The sequence below is a fragment of the Lithobates pipiens genome, unplaced genomic scaffold, assembly GCF_037356315.1.
Source record: "Lithobates pipiens isolate NorthernLeopardFrog02 unplaced genomic scaffold, aLitPip1_a1.2 Scaffold_16, whole genome shotgun sequence".
NCBI lineage: Eukaryota > Metazoa > Chordata > Amphibia > Anura > Ranidae > Lithobates > Lithobates pipiens.
Window position 1 is genome coordinate 596,000,527 of NW_027507748.1, and position 19,357 is coordinate 596,019,883.

The 19,357-nt window shown below is 44.5% G+C and overlaps 1 protein-coding gene across 2 annotated transcripts in view; it reads left to right on the top strand.

Moving 5' to 3' along the window:
• Positions 1 to 8,709: 8,709 nt before the first annotated feature.
• CUL5 (cullin 5) overlaps positions 8,710 to 19,357 on the top strand; it is an 84,244-nt gene continuing 73,596 nt past the window's right edge. For both annotated transcript variants that reach the window (XM_077483953.1, XM_077483954.1), the window contains exon 1: positions 8,710 to 8,863. In XM_077483953.1, the coding sequence (XP_077340079.1) occupies positions 8,840 to 8,863 (24 nt within the window). In that variant the 5' untranslated portion in view covers positions 8,710 to 8,839. The remainder of the gene's footprint in view (positions 8,864 to 19,357) is intronic.

The following is a 19,357-nucleotide window of genomic DNA, read 5'->3' on the forward strand; positions in this document are numbered from 1 at the left end:
TATGTTTGTTTTTTTTGGAACTATAAATAAACTATATGTTAAAAAAAAAAAAAAAAAAAACATGGGTGTAGCATTGCAAGTAGAGGGTTTTTTTTTTTGGGACTTTAAATGAAGCCTGGATACGTGCCTCCATCCCAGTAATTCGATACATGTAAAAAGGGAGTTTTGGGACTTTAAATGAAGCACTTGGATAGTGGAGGTGAATTTTAACCATATTTAGATGTTTATTAATTGTTCAGTAGAAAAACATAAATTATAATAATAGAACAAATTCATAATATGTATAAGCGTCAATGCAATAAAAACACAATATATAGTATCCATATAACACTTGACAATGGTAAATGCAGTAAATGAATGAAGTGGCATGGTAGTGCCCATGACAGCAAGCCCGGCATCGACAAGTGTGCCCACATGGTACATAAGCATCCACTAAAAATAGTTAATATTTAATTAATTAAACAATTCATAATAAAATAAATATGATTCCGTATAAAGTATAACTGAGACATCAAATCAAAGGCTTGACGCGTTTCGTGGGTGTCTCCCCACTCATCAGGAGCTGATGCTATCACAGAATTCCTATAGAATAAAATAAAAAATATATAAATAGTGTACTAGCCATATTAATGAAGATTTGATACATGTAAATGGTTTGGCCAGGGCGAACTCACCAGTCCGGACGACAAGTGCAGCGCGCGGCGGTGGATGCTGGGCGGGCCAGGGACACATTCCCTCCACGGGAACTGAGGCGGCATAAAGATGGATGCGATATCAGGCAAAACAGAGAAATGCAATGGGTGTAGCATTGACCCCCGAAGGAGCTGCTGGTTTTATTTGGGGTTACTGTTACCTCCTTGTTTGCTTCTCTGTCTAGGGTTCCCCTGATAGATGGCCCAAAGAATGTGGAAACTGACACTGAATCTTCTTTGGCTTATTCATTTAGAACAGAAACAGAGTCTCTCAATAAAGGGTAGAGGGTTAGGAGTGAGTTCAGGTACTTGTATTGCAAAAATGGAAGTCTTTAGAGAAAAATCCAGAGAATAGCAACCGTTTCAGAACTGGATTTAACAACCCCCGGATAGACCTCCTCTCACTAGGCCTAGCAGCCGGTAGGGTGCTTGACAAAGTCTCTGCCACAGACTTGTGATGTAAACTTGAGCATTACAGAGGGACGTAGATAAATTTAAAGAGCTAACATATGGTACCAGGTTCTCCCAGCCGATCCGGCGATATCGTATGAGTGTTGATCCAGGCTGCGTCCTTCAACTAAGCCTCCAGGCTCCTTCAGAGAAGCCAGCCTTGCGCACTCCCTTCTCCTGAAGAGTCCTCCCCTGGGGTTATTCAGTTGCTGGGCCTCTCCATTCAGATGAGATGGCACCGGACCACCCTTGGATCAGTAGGCCATGAAACTTCACTCGGGCCTGTCCCTGCAGTTGCGTCGCCTCGGGCCAGCCGGCCTTAGACTCGGGATGTATGGTTCCACACCCCAGGCCAGGAGGGCCATGGGGCTGGGTCAGGAGGACCACCAGAACCGAACAGACCGAAAAGCAAAGATGGAACCCCGAACCATGTGGCGTCGGTACCCTAAAGGCCACCTCCCAGAATGCACAGCAGGAAAACACTCCCACTGGGCTGGTTCCGAGAGAATAATGGCATTCAATGCACCCAAGTAGAACTCTGGACAGCCGCACTCCGGATCAGATGAAAAGTAAAAAGTGCCTTTATTTCTTCAAACTAAAAAACCTCACATCGCGCAAATGACAGCAGCAAAGGGAAAAATAAAAAACAAAATTGTTGATGCGTTTCACGCTAAAACTATCGCTTACTCATAGCTTTTAGTTTGAAGAAATAAAGGCACTTTTTACTTTTCATCTGATCCGGAGTGCGGCTGTCCAGAGTTTGTTCATCCTTTATCTACTTGGTTTGTGCAATCAGCCTGCACCTGGGACCTCTACCTGCCTGGAGAACGAGCAATTTTTTGGTGGACTGACCTTGAGCGGTGGTTTCCTATTTCTCAATTCAATGCACCCAACTAGACTGCGTTTCTACTCTTGCCGGCGGTGACAGCAACACCTGTGGTCAAGGAGAACCCAGTGCAACCCAGCTGGACTGGTACTGAAACCAGAAATTTAGAGAAATAGTCCCAAAACCCAAATGTGGTTTCAGGCAAATTAACTTTTCAAAAAACCATAGCGCCTGCTCATCAGGAGCCAGCGCTACATGGAGATAAGGTGCTTTGGGGTGGGGACAAGGTGCTTTGGGGTGGCGAGGCACCCACCCCCCTCATGTTGAGGGCATACGACCTGGTATGGTCCAGGAGGGGGGTGTTCACTCCTCCCCACCCCTTTCCTGACCTGCCAGGCTGCATGCTCAGGTAAGGGTCTGGTATGGATTTTGGGGAGAGGGGCCTCGCTGATTTTTTGGCGTGGGGTGTTCCCCTTAAAATCCATATCAGACTCAAAGCGCCTGGTATTGTTGGAATCAAAGTTGGATCCCATTTGTTGAATCGGATGGAAGTCGGAAGCAGGAAGTCGCTGGGCAAAGTCGGATCTACAGTTGTATAGTGCATCGCATCGTACCAGTGTGAACTGAGCCTGAATCATTAATTTATGGACTCTATATATATTTAAAAGAAAAGGTGAACTCACGGAAATTATATATAGATCATTTTTATACTGTTTTGCAGATATTTATGTATGAACTATAATTTGAATTCACTATATAGAAGGACTATATAGAAGGAGAGCGCTGCACTTTTTTTTTTGCCACTATAATGGCATGCTAACTATGATTAGGGGGTCATTAACAATTAGGCTACATTTACATCTGCGTATTTCTGAATGCACAGCAACCTACACAGAAAATGTGCGCTTTGTGTCAGTATCACCATACATTCACATTGGCATATTTCTGAACACACGGCAACCTGCACAGAAAACGCGCGTCTTGCATCACGATTCGGAAGTGTATTGTGAACGAACATTGTGCTTGCGCGGCCATTGGGGTGTCATTAACAATTACGCTGCATTCACACCTGCGTGTTTCCCACTGAAAGTGTGCACTTTGCCATGCAGCTATGTGAATGCAGCCTAATTGGTAATGACACCCCAATCACGGTTAGCATTGCATTTTCTGTGCTAGGGATAAAAACGCATTTCTGCTATGCTCAGATGAAAATGTAATGTGCTTGGGAAGAGAGTTTTTTTAGGCAGCAAGGATGACCTTGGAGAAAAGTGAGGGTTATAAAAACAAAAAAAAACTGATCTCATCAACTTTTGTGAGTAAAGTCACATTGAAGTTGTATGAAAGTCGCAAAACAAGTTATCGCAGTAGTGTGAACCGTACCTAAATTTCCACTCTTTACTGGACATATACATTACCCTTTTTGCAGTAATACAGTGACAGTGATACAGATTTTCATTAATATATCTCAGCCTTGATTGTAAACTGCTACAGCTCGCGTAGTCAGTAATACTGGATATACAGTACATCCGGAAAGTATTTACAGTGCTTCACTTTTTCTACATTTTGTTATGTTACAGCCTTGTTCCGAAATGGATTAAATTCATTATTTACCTCAAAATTCTACAAACCATACCCCATAATGCAGTCGTGTAGCATGGGTTGTGAGCACCCAGGAAAGGCAAGTAATTTGCACCCCCAAAACTGCGGACACTCCCCGAGTCCCTTCAAATACAATAGTACTGACCTACCTGATTCCTATACTGACCACTACACTAACCTACTTGATTTCAACACTGACCAACCTGATTCCTTTACTGACCATTACACATTACACTGATCACAATACTATACTGTCCACTACACTGAGAACTACACTGACCACTATACTACACTGACCACTATACTGTCCACTACACTAAACTACACTGACCACTATACTGTACTGTCCACTACACTGAGAACTACACTGACCACTATACTGTCTACTACACTAAACTACACTGACCACTATACTGTACTGTCCACTACACTGAGAACTACACTGACCACTATACTATACTGAGAACTACACTAACCACTACACTGTCCACTACACTATACTGTCCACTACATTGTACTGTCCACTACACTGACCATTATACTATACTGTCCACTACACTGACCACTATACTGTCCACTACACTGACCACTATACTGTCCACTACACTGACCACTATACAATACTGTCCACTACATTGTACTGTCCACTACACTGACCACTATACTATACTGTCCATTATACTTTCAACTACACTGACCACCACACTATACTGTCCACTACACTGACCACTATACAATACTGTCCACTACACTGACCACTAAACTATACTGTCCACTACACTATACTGTCAACTACACTGACCACTATACAATACTGTCCACTACACTGACCACTATACTATACTGTCCACTACACTGACCACTATACTATACTGTCCACTACACTGACCACTACACTATACTGTCCACTACACTGACCACTATACAATACTGTCCACTACATTGTACTGTCCACTACACTGACCACTATACTATACTGTCCACTACACTATACTGTCAACTACACTGACCACTATACTATACTGTACACTACATTGTACTGTCCACTACACTGACCACTATACTGTCAACTACACTGACCACTATACTATACTGTCCACTACACTCTATTGTCAACTACACTGACCACTATACTATACTGTCCACTAAACTGACCACTATACTATACTGTCCACTATACTGACCACTATACTATACTGTCCACTACACTAACCACTATACTATACTGTCCACTACACTGACCACTATACTGTCCATTACACTATACTGATACTGTCCACTATACTATACTGTCCATTACACTGACCACTATACTATACTGTCCACTACACTACACTGTCCGCTACACTGACCACTATACTATACTGTTCACCATACTAAACTACACTGACCTCCCTACAGTCCTCCCCCCCGGGCCAGTAACAAGACTCTCATGTCTCACTCACCTTCTTGTCCTGCCCTGCATCGGTCCGGAAGAGGAGAAGACAGTGGCGGCTAAGATTTTTGCTTCTCTCCCCCGCACTCTAGCTGCCATGTTCAATGTCCGGCCGGCGCACTGTATTGGGCATATAGGGGGGTCATGTGCGGAGGCGTGACTTCAGGAGCGATCGCAGACAGGCCAGCTCTACGCCTCACATGACCACCATATGCCCAATCACAGGGCGCAGGACAGTTAAGATGACGGCCGGAGCGCGGGGGACACATAGGAGGAGGCAGCCAGTAGTGACACATACTGGTGCCCCCCTAAATGTCGCATCCGGGGGCCATGGCACCCCCTGCACCCCCCACGCTATGCCACTGCCATAATGATAACGTGAAAGAAGTTTGTTAATCTTTGCAAATTATAAAAATCAGTGTCTGATTGTCCGGAACAATATCGCAGTTCCGCTAGAAGTAACTGATCGTCACCATTACTACTATAGAAACAAAAATTCCATAAATATATCCCATATTCTGTAGACTCTAGAACGTTCGTGTAAACCAGTCAATTCCCGCTTATTGGGATTTGTTTACCGAAAACATGCAGCAGAATACATATTGGCCACTATATGAGGAAATTCGTTTTTTTTTTTATAATTTTTTTATTGAATACGTTTTAAAGCGAAAGTAAAAATATGCAGTTTTTTTTCCTGTTTATAGAGCAAAAAATAAAATGCAGTGGTAATCAAATACCACAAAAAGAAAGCTCTATTTGTGGGGGGAAAAAATCACTTACATTTGATTTGGGTACAGTGTTGCATGCCCGGGCAATTGCCAGTTAAAGTAACGTAGTGCCGTTTCATGAAGGGGGGGGGGTGTAAAGATTCCGAAGGTCATGTGGTTAAATACCCCCAAAAGCAAGCTCGATCTCAAATAAAATGAAAAAAACTCCTTTGGGTACAGCTTTGATGGAGTAAATGGTCACACTATCAGACCACAGAAAAATATCCTGGTAATGACGACCGCATGGTAGTTGCGTTATCCTGACTGGGCATCATAAGATGTCCAGCAGGATAAGCCGTGCGGTGTGTCACTCTGACACACCGCATCTCCGATCTTGGTAAAGAGTCTATGATATAGGCTCTTTACATGTAAACAGCTGTGTCCAATCAGAGCTGGTCACATCGTAAACCAGGAAGTGCCATTTGTTGGCTTTTCCTTTAGGCTGGGTTCACACTGCTGCGGGGGGAGATCCGGATGTGATTCGCACCGCAAATCACATCCGATCTCCGTAGCGATGCGAGTTCAGCCATACAGATAGTATGGCTGAATTCGCATCGGTCCCGCAGCAAACTCGCACGGGACCCTTTTTTTGGTCCGCAACAGAATCGGATCGCATGGGGGTTCACACCATGCGATCCGATTCCTGTGCGAGTCGGCAGATCGCACTGCGATATGCGGACGGATCTGGGGGTGTCATTAACATATCATTGACACTCCCAGCCATCCGCATAGGGCAGTGTGAACTGCCGGCGGGAGTAATGCGATGCGGGAAAACGCCGCGGATTCGCGGCGTTCCCGCATCGCAGCGGTGTGAACCCGGCCTTATGCACGATGACAAGGCGCAAGTAGAGGACAGCCGTTCAGTGGCTCTCCTGATGGGGGGGGGTCTGCGATGATAATCAGTGCATTGATTATCAGTGCAGACACATCAAGGATGCCCACTGGAGCCTCCAATCAGTTCCCATTAGGGATGTCTGTCAGTGCCTCCTCGTCAATGCTGCCTATCAGTGCCACCTATAAGTGCCCGTCAGTGCTGCATATTAGTGCCTCATCATCATTGCCCATCAGTGTCTGTCAGTGAAGGAGAAAACTTACATATTTACTAAATTCTATAACAGAAACAAAGAAAGTTTTTTTTCAACATTTTCTGTCTTTTTTTGTTTGGCAAATAAAAACGTCAGTGGTGATCAAATACCACCAAAAGAAAGCTCTATTTGTGGGGAAAAAATGATATAAATGTAATTTGGGTACAGTGTTGCATGACCATGCAATTGTCATTGAAATTGACAGCGCTGAAAATGGGCCTGGGCAGGAAGGGGGTGAAAGTGCCCTGTATTGAAGTGGTTAACCACTTGCTGCCCGCCATATAGCAATATGACCACGGCAAAGTGGTTTACTTATCCTGATTGGGCGTCATATGACATGATCAGGATAACAAGCCGGCGATTATGTCAGTCTGGCACACCGCAACTCTGGACGTGGTATGGACTGAGGCTTCTTACCACATGATCAGCTATCATCGGCTGAACCAGGATGTGCCGTAAACGGCTTTCCTCGGTTCACGCTGACAGGGAGAGCCAATCGGCGGCTCTCCTTGTCAGAGGGGGTCAGTGCTGATAATCAGCACACTGATTATTAGTGCAGCCCCCATCACATGTGCCCATCCAGCTGCCAAAAAGTGCCCATCACCTGCTAGCCTGTGCCCCATAATAAACTCCTGCCAGTGCCTATAAAAGTGGCAAACAGTGCCCACAACAGCGCCAATCGGTAATGCCTGTCAGTGCCCTTCAGATGCCACTCAACCATGCCTGTCAGTAGCTTCTTTTTTTGTTTATAGCGCAAAAAATAAAAACCGTAGAGGTGATCAAATATAAAAAAAAAAAGATAACATTTTTATTTTGGTACAACGTTGTATGACCGCTAGCGTTGCCACCTCATTCCTTTATACCCGAACACCTTTGAAATATACAGGTTCTGAGGCTAATTAAATGCAGATACGCCACCAAGTGAGTTTAAAGCGGAGGTCCACCCTAAAGTGGACCTCCGCTCATCGGAACCCCCCCCTCTGGCGCCACAATTGGCACCTTTCAGGGGGGGAGGAGGGTGCAGATACCTGTACAGTACAGGTATTCTGCACCCACTTCCGGGATAGCTCTCTGCAGAAAGGGACGTAGATTACGCCCCTTTCCGCAAGTGCCCGCCCCTTTCCGCAAGTGCCCCGCTGCCTGCTGGGAAACACACAGATCCCAGAGGCAGCGGGGACCATCCTTATTGCGCAGCGCGATTCGCGCATGCGCAGTAGGGAACCTGGAAATGAAGCCGAAAGGCTCCATTTCCTGATTCCCATACCCAAGATGGCGGCGGCAGCACCCGACAAGACGATCTAGAGATCGGCTTTGGGTGCCGACATCGCGGGCGCGCTGGACAGGTAAGTGTCACTATTTTAAAAGTCAGCAGCTGCAGTATTTGTAGCTGCTGGCTTTCAAAAAAAAAAAACGCGGAGTCCCGGCGGACTCCCGCTTTAATTACCACCTTAATCAACCACAGAACCTGTGTAATCAATACGTGTTTGGGTTTAAAGGGATGAGGCGGCAACCATAATGACCGCGCAATTGTCATACAAAGTGTGATAGCGCTGGAAGATGAAGTAGTCTTGGCAAAAGGGGGGTGCCCGGTATGGAAGGTGGTAAACTCTATAGGTCCTCTGCTATGGGAATGTCCTTTCCTCTTCATTCTGGGTGATTCCCTGTGAATGTGACCCAAGAGAATCAGTGTGAGAAGCACGAATGGTGAGCGCACATGTATTTTCCTGTGTAATACACACTGTAATGATGAGTTTTATCCATGGATTATCAGACAATATCTAATAACCTTGTATTTCCCATCAGCAGCCATGTGTGGAGATGAGGAACACGTGAGATGTACCCCCCACAATCCCCGGCGGACATCCCCTGCCCTGGCCCGCGGTCACATGATCGGCCCTGGCCGGCTTCGGAGATCTCGCGGAGTCCTGAGGTAGCCGTGAGCAGGAAATCTCGCGGGATCCGGCGGGAGGACAAGTTGAGGGAATATGGCGACGTCTCATCTTTTAAAGGTAGGGAGCACTCCTCCTCCATGGCCAATGACCGTGTCCTGCGGGCGGGGGGAGCATGGCTTCCTCCGCTACACAGCGAGCTCCGGGCTCTGTCCCGGCACACACAGCGCTGCTTTATGGCGGCCTCCACTATCCGACACCGGCTCCAGTACCGGGAGAGTCCATGGCTGGATCCCCGGCCCCCCACTCGAGCTGTCAGTCCCTGTCACCGGCAACACCGAGTTATAACCAGACTCCATCACTGACCTGCAGTGTCCCGTCACTGATATCCGACACTGATACATATACAACACTGACATCACACACTGATATATGGATCTATAACACTGACATCACACACTGATATATGGATCTATAACACTGACATCACACACTGATATATGGATCTATAACACTGACATCACACACTGATCCATCCATAACACTGATATATGGATCTACAACACTGACATCACACACTGATACATCCATAACACTGACATCACACACTGATATATGGATCTACAACACTGACATCACACACTGATACATCCATAACACTGACATCACACACTGATATATGGATCTACAACACTGACATCACACACACTGATATATGGATCTATAACACTGACATCACACACTGATATATGGATCTATAACACTGACATCACACACTGATATATGGATCTATAACACTGACATCACACACTGATATATGGATCTATAACACTGACATCACACACTGATATATGGATCTATAGCACTGACATCACACACTGATATATGGATCTATAACACTGACATCACACACTGATATATGGATCTATAACACTGACATCACACACTGATATATGGATCTACAACACTGACATCATACACACTGATATATGGATCTACAACACTGACATCATACACACTGATATATGGATCTACAACACTGACATCACACACTGATATATGGATCTATAGCACTGACATCACACACTGATATATGGATCTATAGCACTGACATCACACACTGATATATGGATCTATAGCACTGACATCACACACTGATATATGGATCTATAGCACTGACATCACACACTGATATATGGATCTATAGCACTGACATCACACACTGATATATGGATCTATAGCACTGACATCACACACTGATATATGGATCTATAACACTGACATCACACACTGATATATGGATCTATAGCACTGACATCACACACTGATATATGGATCTATAGCACTGACATCACACACTGATATATGGATCTATAACACTGACATCACACACTGATATATGGATCTATAACACTGACATCACACACTGATATATGGATCTATAGCACTGACATCACACACTGATATATGGATCTATAACACTGACATCACACACTGATATATGAATCTATAACACTGACATCACACACTGATATATGGATCTCTAACACTGACATCACACTGATATATGGATCTATAGCATTGACATCACACACTGATAAAGCCATAACACTGACATCACACACTGATATATGGATCTATAACACTGACATCACACTGACACATCCATAACACTGACATCACACACTGATATATGGATCTATAACACTGACATCACACACTGATATGTGGATCCATAACACTGACATCACACATTGATACATCCATAACACTGACATCACACACTGATATATGGATCTATAACACTGACATCACACACTGATATGTGGATCCATAACACTGACATCACACATTGATACATCCATAACACTGACATCACACACTGATACATCCATAACACTGACATCACACACACTGATATATGGATCTATAACACTGACATCACACACTGATACATCCATAACACTGACATTGCACACTGATGCATCCATAAAAACTATCTATAACACTGACACCATACACTGTTATATGGATCTATAACACTGACATCACACACTGATATATGGATCTATAACACTGACATCACACACTGATATATGGATCTATAACACTGACATCACACACTGATATATGGATCTATAACACTGACATCACACACTGATATATGGATCTATAACACTGACATCACACACTGATATATGGATCTGTAACACTGACATCACACTGATATATGGATCTATAGCACTGACATCACACACTGATAAAGCCATAACACTGACATCACACACTGATATATGGATCTATAACACTGACATCACACACTGATATATGGATCTATAACACTGACATCACACACTGATATATGGATCTATAACACTGACATCACACACTGATATATGGATCTGTAACACTGACATCACACTGATATATGGATCTATAGCACTGACATCACACACTGATAAAGCCATAACACTGACATCACACACTGATATATGGATCTATAACACTGACATCACACACTGATATGTGGATCTATAACACTGACATCACACACTGATACATCCATAACACTGACATCACACACACTGATATATGGATCTATAACATTGACATCGCACACTGATGCATCCATAAAAACTATCTATAACACTGACACCATACACTGTTATATGGATCTATTACACTGACATCACACACAGATATGCTATATTACCAAAAGTATTGGGACACCTGCATTTACACACATGATATTTAATGGCATCCCAGTCTTAGCCCGTAGGGTTCAATATTGAGTTGGCCCACCCTTTGCAGCTATAACAGCTTCAACTCTTCTAGGAAGGCTGTCCACAAAGTTTAGGAGCGTGTGTATGGGAATGTTTGACCAATCTTCCAGAAGTGCATTTGTGAGGTCAGGCACTGATGTGGACAAGAAGGCCTGGCTCACAGTCTCCGTTCTAATTCATTCCAAAGGTGTTCTATTGGGTTGAGGTCAGGACTCTGTGCAGGCCAGTCAAGTTCCTCCACCTCAAACTTGCTCACCCATGTCTTTATGGACCTTGCTTTGTGCATTGGTCCAAATAATTTGGCGGAGGGGGAATTATGGTTTGGGGTTGTTTTTCAGGGGTTGGACTTGGCCCCTTAGTTCCAGTGAAGGGAACTCCTCACGTGGTTGTATACCTTTTTGGTATTTTTACCTACAGATAAGCCTATAATAAGGTTTACCTGTAGGTAAAATTAATCTCTCCTATACCTGTACGGTTGAGGAGACATTCACTTAGCATGCATGCGCTGTGAAGGTCCAGCTGATGCTGCCAGTCCTTGATGGAAAGAAGTCCCCGGCACGTGGGAGTGGCGACATTGCGGCTCCAACCACTCACAGCGTTTGGAGTCGTGACGGCGGAAGACACGCCGAGGGGAAATGTCAGCTCCCTTGGTGGAGACCGGGATCAGCTGCCAATGCCTTGTCCTGAGTATTTTATAATGAGCTAGTATGCGATGCACTAGCCCCTTATGCCTTACAGGTTTAAAAAAAATAGTTCTTTTTGTGCGGGTATACAACCGCTTTAAAGAGGAAGTAAACCCTGTCCCCTTGTGTACGGAGCCTCCATCTTCTTGGTGGCTCTTGCTGCTCCAGCGCTGTCATTCGACAGAGCCACAATGACGTCACTCCCGCGCATGCGCACGGGAGCCGCCACTCACGGCACATTGCTGTTAGCAGCGCGCTCAGCGCATGCGCCGTAAACAGCGGTGCCTGTCTTTTGGCAAATATCTCCTAAACCGTGTAGGTTTAGGAGATATTTCTTGGTCAAAGTGGTTTGTGCGGGTCTACAACCGCTTTAAGGTGTCAGCATACCAAGACAACTTTGTGCTCTCAACTTTGTGGGAACAGTTTGGGGATGGCTTCCTGTTCCAATATGACTGCACACCAGTGCACAAGCAAGGTCTATAAAGGGGCACTAAACTACACAAGCAATGTGCTCTCAGAAAAATAATATACTTTAGGTGGTTGTAAACCTCAGACATGAAATATGAACAAAGCATATCCCTCTATAGTGTGTACTTGTCTCAGTCCAGAGCACTAAGTGTAATTTCTGTCTTCTATCATTATGAATCACTTCTGACAAGTTTTCCTGACACTAAAATAAAAATAAAAACGACCATCTGAAGCTCCAGCATGCAGCCTGTGATTTACTGCCTCGGCTCTGTCCCTGTGTGAATGGGGAGGGGGATGCCCTTTCCCTCCAATCAGCTCCTAGTTCTCCTCACTGAGCTCTGCAGAGTGAAAGTGAAACTCTGCTTTCTGACAGCTCAGACAAGCTTTATAAATTCTGAATTTTCATTGGCTGTGGACAAGAGATGGCTGCAGACAGACAGGTACAACCTATGTAGGAGGATTTGTTTAATCTTCGTGTATCACCTGAGGATAGTCACAACACTTATGTAAGGGCTTTCAACCACTTTAAGGCAGAAGTTCAGGGTTGAAAAAAATAAAATCTATAATGGCCTCTATGCTCTCCTACGTCAGCTGTAAGACTGAGCGATCACATGACCACTGATCGCTCAGTTCTCAGTCTGCTCAGAGTAGACAGCAGTGACTGTCGGGTTTCATTCACCTGTGTTGAAAACAGAGCGCAGGGCAACACTCATTAACATACCTATAGCATTTGTGACGTGTTTTTGAAGCATTAAAAAAAGCTTGTTCTACATCCATGAGAGTGTCTTTGTAGTGGGAAGTGATGCAGAGGAAATGATGTGATTTGAGGTGTGGTTAGGTTGTGAGAGCGGACATTTTTGTGAATTCGCTGCATGGATGGATGCGTTGCTATAAGCTGCTTCCTGTAATCTAATGCCATGTACACACTATGAGAAAATTGGGCGAACGTTTTCATCCAAGGAATGATCGTATGATTTTCTGATGGTGTGTACACAACTTTCACCAGCCGATTCCAACCTGCAGAACAAAAATTTCTAAAGGGACAAACTTCAAAATCTTTCTCATCAGAGAACAGAATGAATGATTTTAGTTTAATATGTACTGTTTTCGTATGAGAAATATCAGATACAGGAGACTGCACATGATCAGAAACAACAAATGACAAAAGAAAGCCTTTGTCATACGAGACTTTTTCCTACCTTATTTCTGTCCTTCCGACTTGCTGTGAAACGTTGAGGAAAACCAGCCGATCGTTCCCCCGGTTTTCTCATAGTGTGTACGGGGCATAACAGAGGCATTTCCTTACTCCTTTACCACAAATTGTGGGCGCACTCCAAAAGTTCTTTGATTATACCCAAATAAATAGGTCCATGTTTGATGCCCTTCTTGAAATTTAGTCCCCCACTGATGAGAGCTACAAGTGATATGAGGCATCCCGTGTCACCAGAAGAAAGTTTCCTTTTAACTTTGCAGTAATTCATCTCTCTGAATTCTCTTTATTGCCATTTCTCAAGACAATTACCCCATCAAGTCCCCCTGCCTTGTGATTCCATAGCTGATATTTGTGGCAGTAACAGGTATTGGATCTGCCCACCTTCTCTGAGTACTGATATATTAATATCTGCCTTGCTGACAGTGGCACCATTAATTCTATGTACTAACTACATAATATACAGTAACTCAAAATTTCAAGTCCTGAGCTACTAGCCATGCCTCAAGGGTTACTCACCACCAGTTGCCCCACTCCATCCAACCCCTACCCTGACTCCCCCACCCCAAAACACGCCCTCATAAATGATCTCATGAAATGACACTTAAATGTTTTATGCAGAATTAAGGCCTCATGGACACAAGATGCTGTTAAACACGTGTTCAGAGGCAGTTGGACACTTTTTTTCAACTGCCCCTGAACTCATTCAATGTTATCTTATGTGTCTATGTATACAGTCTCGTTTTTTGCCTTTTTTATGCAGTTGCATTTAACCTTGTTTTTTCAGAAGCAAAAAAAGGGTTCGGACACAAAACACCGGTACCGCGTTTTGCCGCGTTTTCGTTTATAAGCGTTTTTAAAGGTGACCTATTTTTTTTACATTAAAAATCTCAAAAATGATGGCAAATGATGAAAAACATTAGAAAAATATTTTAAACAATTGCATTTGCAAGTGGACAATCCACAACTTGTGGCAAGTGACATGGCAGGTGGCAAGTGGACAATCCACAACTTGTGGCAAGTGACATGGCAGGTGGCAAGTGGACAATCCACAACTTGTGGCAAGTGACATGGCAGGTGGCAAGTGGACAATCCACAACTTGTGGCAAGTGACATGGCAGGTGGCAAGTGGACAATCCACAACTTGTGGCAGGTGACGTGGCAAGTGGCCAATCCACAACTTGTGGCAGGTGACGTGGCAAGTGGCCAATCCACAACTTGTGGCAGGTGACGTGGCAAGTGGCCAATCCACAACTTGTGGCAGGTGACGTGGCCAATCCACAACTTGTGGCAGGTGACGTGGCCAATCCACAACTTGTGGCAGGTGACGTGGCCAATCCACAACTTGTGGCAGGTGACGTGGCCAATCCACAACTTGTGGCAAGTGGCCAATCCACAACTTGTGGCAAGTGGCCAATCCACAACTTGTGGCAAGTGGCCAATCCACAACTTGTGGCAAGTGGCCAATCCACAACTTGTGGCAGGTGACGTGGCAAGTGGCCAATCCACAACTTGTGGCAGGTGACGTGAACAATCCACAACTTGTGGCAAGTGGACAATCCACAACTTGTGGCAAGTGGACAATCCACAACTTGTGGCAAGTGACGTGGCAGGTGACGTGGCAAGTGGTCAATCCACAGCTTGTGGCAGGTGACGTGCCAAGTGATGTGGCAGGTAACGTGGCAAGTGGACAATCCACAACTTGTGGCAGGTGACGGGGCAAGTGACACGCTAAACACAAGTACACTGCTGCTCTCACAGCTGCTGCTACTCACTCTGGTCTCACAAAATGGCTGAAATAGTTAATACTGTTTTTTTGAGCTTGGGAAGGGTCTATGATGTTAGCTTAACTAAACGCTTCTAGACACAATCGCGGTAAAAATCGTGGCAAAACCGGTGTTTCTAAACGCCGGTTTCAGCTTTTAAAAACATGTGTCCAGCAGAGTTTGCACTTGCGTCTCGTGTGCATGAAGCCTTTTTTATAAAAATAAATATTAACAACAACTTTATATGTGCCCACCAACGTAGCCTACCGATGCCCACAAATGCAGCCTGTGTCCACCGATGCCCACCAATGCAGCATATCTGTGCAGGGGAAGAGAGGAGAGGAATTGCCGGCCAGATGATGAGAGTGCTGAGGAACATCACAGCTTCATTTCAATTACTGTGTCCCTGCCTCCTGGCCAGGGAACTTTGATAGATGTCACATGTCCCAGGATTGGACGGGTGATCTGTCTATCAAAGTCCCGGACAAGGAGGAGGGGCTGTATGTGACAGTGAGTGGTGGGAACACAGCAATTGAAATGAAGCTGTGATGTTCCTCTGCACGCTCATCATCCGGCCGGCCATTCCTCTCCTTTCTTCCCCTCCGGGCTGATATAACTGGATTCCAACATTTATAAGTAATGATGATCCAGGGAATATCTGATTTGCCTCTTTGGGGATTAGGAAGGCATTTTTTCCCCTGCTGAAGCAAATTGAATCATGCTTTGCTGTGTTTTTTTTTTTCTCCTTTTTGTGCCTCTGGATCAACTGTGGGTATAGGATTGTATAATATTTTTATTTTTTATATTTTTTTCTTGGTTGAACTAGATGGACTTGTCTTTTTTTTTTTTTTTTTTCAACCAAACTAACTATGCTGACACTAAAAGAATTGCCACTGACAATAATGCTCAATGGCTCTGCTCCTACCTGGCACTCTCAGTATTGCTGGCTGACTTTGTTTTACCCACACACAGAAGCAAATTCTGATAACATGGCTGCTCTGTGCAGATAGGAAGTGGCTGGAGTTGCTCTGTCCTTGTTCTCCTCTTTTTTTCCCAGTGCATTCTTGAATACAGGAACCTCCACTACCTCTCCCCTAGCACCCGGCTAACACTTTATAAATGCTTCACTAAGGCACCATAACCCTACCAATAACATTTGCGGTGCGTTAATGAAGCATTTATAAAGTGTTAGCCGGCTATCATTGAAATAAATGGAGGCAGCAGATAAGTTGTGATGAATCCTAAAAGTGACATGCTGCTTAATTTTAATACAACATAACGCTACCAGACTTGTGTGTACTGCACTGTGTGGTGCCCATTATAGATACTCGGGTACTCTGGGCTGGAGACGGGTACTCTGATGGGGTTAAAGACCGGTCCTCTTTATTTTGGGGGCACTGGATCGGTGTGAGGAGGAGAACCCAGTAACAATGAGTTACTGCGGTTTGTTGACATTTTTGACTGTCTGTGATTGGACACAGCCAGTCACATGGTAAAGAGCCATTTTCATTGGTTCTTTACCCTGATCGGCCACAGGCTGTGTCTGAGGGACATGCCTCATCCCAGAGGGGCATACATGAGCGGAGGTCATATGACGCCCGCCCAGAGGGATTAAAGGTTCCCGTCTGCGTTATTTTTTAATGTTCTGGGCAGGAACTGGTTAACCACTTAAAGTCAAATGATATGCTTAATTTGGCGTGAAGTGGTTGTACCAAGATGATGCCTGCAGCTACAGGAATCACCCCGGTATAATTTTTAAAGCTAGCAGCTGGCTTTTATGTAAAAGCAATCCTAGCATGTAAACGCCACCAGACCACCAGGGATGACCAGGACAAGGTAATCCTCCCTAGACCACAATGGATGCCAATCAGTGCCCATAATGGATGCCAATCAGTGCCCACAATGGGCATCACTGATTGGCATGCATTATTGTTTGGCACCGATTGGCATCCATTAGTACAGTACAACATAATACAATGCCGCCTATCAGTGCCCACCTGTGCCGCCTATCAGTGCCCACCTGTGCCGCCCGTCCATGCCCACCTGTGCCACCCGTCCATGCCAATCCGTGCCAGCTATCAGTGCCAATTTGTGTCGCCCATCAGTGCTGCCTATCAGTGTCCATCAATGTTACCTCATCAGTGCCACTTCATTGGTGCCCATCAGTGCCGCCTTATCAGTGCCCATCAGTGAAGGAGAAAACGTACTTATTTACAAACTTTTGAAACTGAAACAAAAAAAAAAATACGTTTTTTTTCAAAATTTTCAGTATTTTTTTAGCAAAAAATAAAAAAGATAAAAATTTCATTTGGGTACAGTGTAGCATGACTGCGTAATTGTCATTCAAAGTGCAACAGCGCTGAAAGCTCAAAATTGGTCTGGGCAGGAAGGTGTTTAAGTGCCCTGTATTGAAGTGGTTAAATTTAAACCATGTTAAAAAAAAAAGTTTTTTTTTGTTTTTTTTAAACGCCCCCATGCTCGTACACAAAGCTAAATGCATGCTTTGGTCCTGCAGGCATAAGTAAACCGCAATTGCACCCCACATGTGAGGTATTGCCATGAACATCAGAGCGAGAACAATAACTCTAGCACCAGATTTCTATTGTAGCTCTAAACTGGTATCCTGTAAAGGCTTTAAAGCATCGCCTATGGCAACGTAGTTTGTCGCCATTCCACGAGCGCGCACATTTTAAAAGCGTGGCATTTTAGGTATCTATTTACTCGGCATAACACCATCTTTTATATTTTACTCTTATTTTGTGTTTATGGGCAATAAAATTAATTAAATTATTATTAATGTATTTTTCGCAAAAATTTGCGTTTAAAAAAAAAAAAAACACTGCACAAGTACCTTGTGACAAAAAAATTGCAAAACCCACCATTTTATTCTCTAGGGTCTCTGCTATAAATTTTATTTATATACACACACACACACACACACACACACACACACACACACACACACACACACACACACACACACACTTTTGGGGGTTCAAAGTAATTTTTCTAGCAAAAAATACAAAGCAGCTGCAGGGACGAGGAGGGCGCATTAACAATGGCTGGGACATTGGAGCCTATGAGTGATGTCATAGCTCCCCAATTTCCCAGCATTTGTCAAGCGCTCCCTTCTCTCCCCTGCAGCTCACTGACGTAGGATCACTTGACTTGACTGGAGCAGACTAAAGCTCGGTTCACACAGGGGCGGCACGACTTGCAGCGCGACTCACAGACGAGACCTGCAAACGACTTCAGCGGCGACTTGCAAAACGACTTCTGCATAGAAGTCAATGCAAGTCGCCTGAAGTCGCCCCAAAAGTAGTACAGGAACCTTTTTTCTAAGTCGGAGCGACTTGAGTCGCTCCTATTAGAACGGTTCCATAGTACAGAACGGAGCGCGACTTGTCAGGCGGCGAAGTCGCCTGGACAAGTCGCTCCTGTGTGAACGGAGCCTAAAAAAGCCAAGTATAAACATCTTTCTTACACAGAATAGACAGCAAGAGGGGGAAGGGGGCATTTTATGTATATTTAGAGTTAGGCTGAAATTCAATTCTAAGCCTCCATTAATATCTCCTGTGTACCTGAATTGCGTGCGGTATCGCCACGATTCGCAATAGCGGCAAATCGTGGGACGCCCGTGCGTTCCTGGTGTGTTGCCCTTCGATTTCAATAGCACCCCAAATGCAGTGCGATATTTTTTTTAT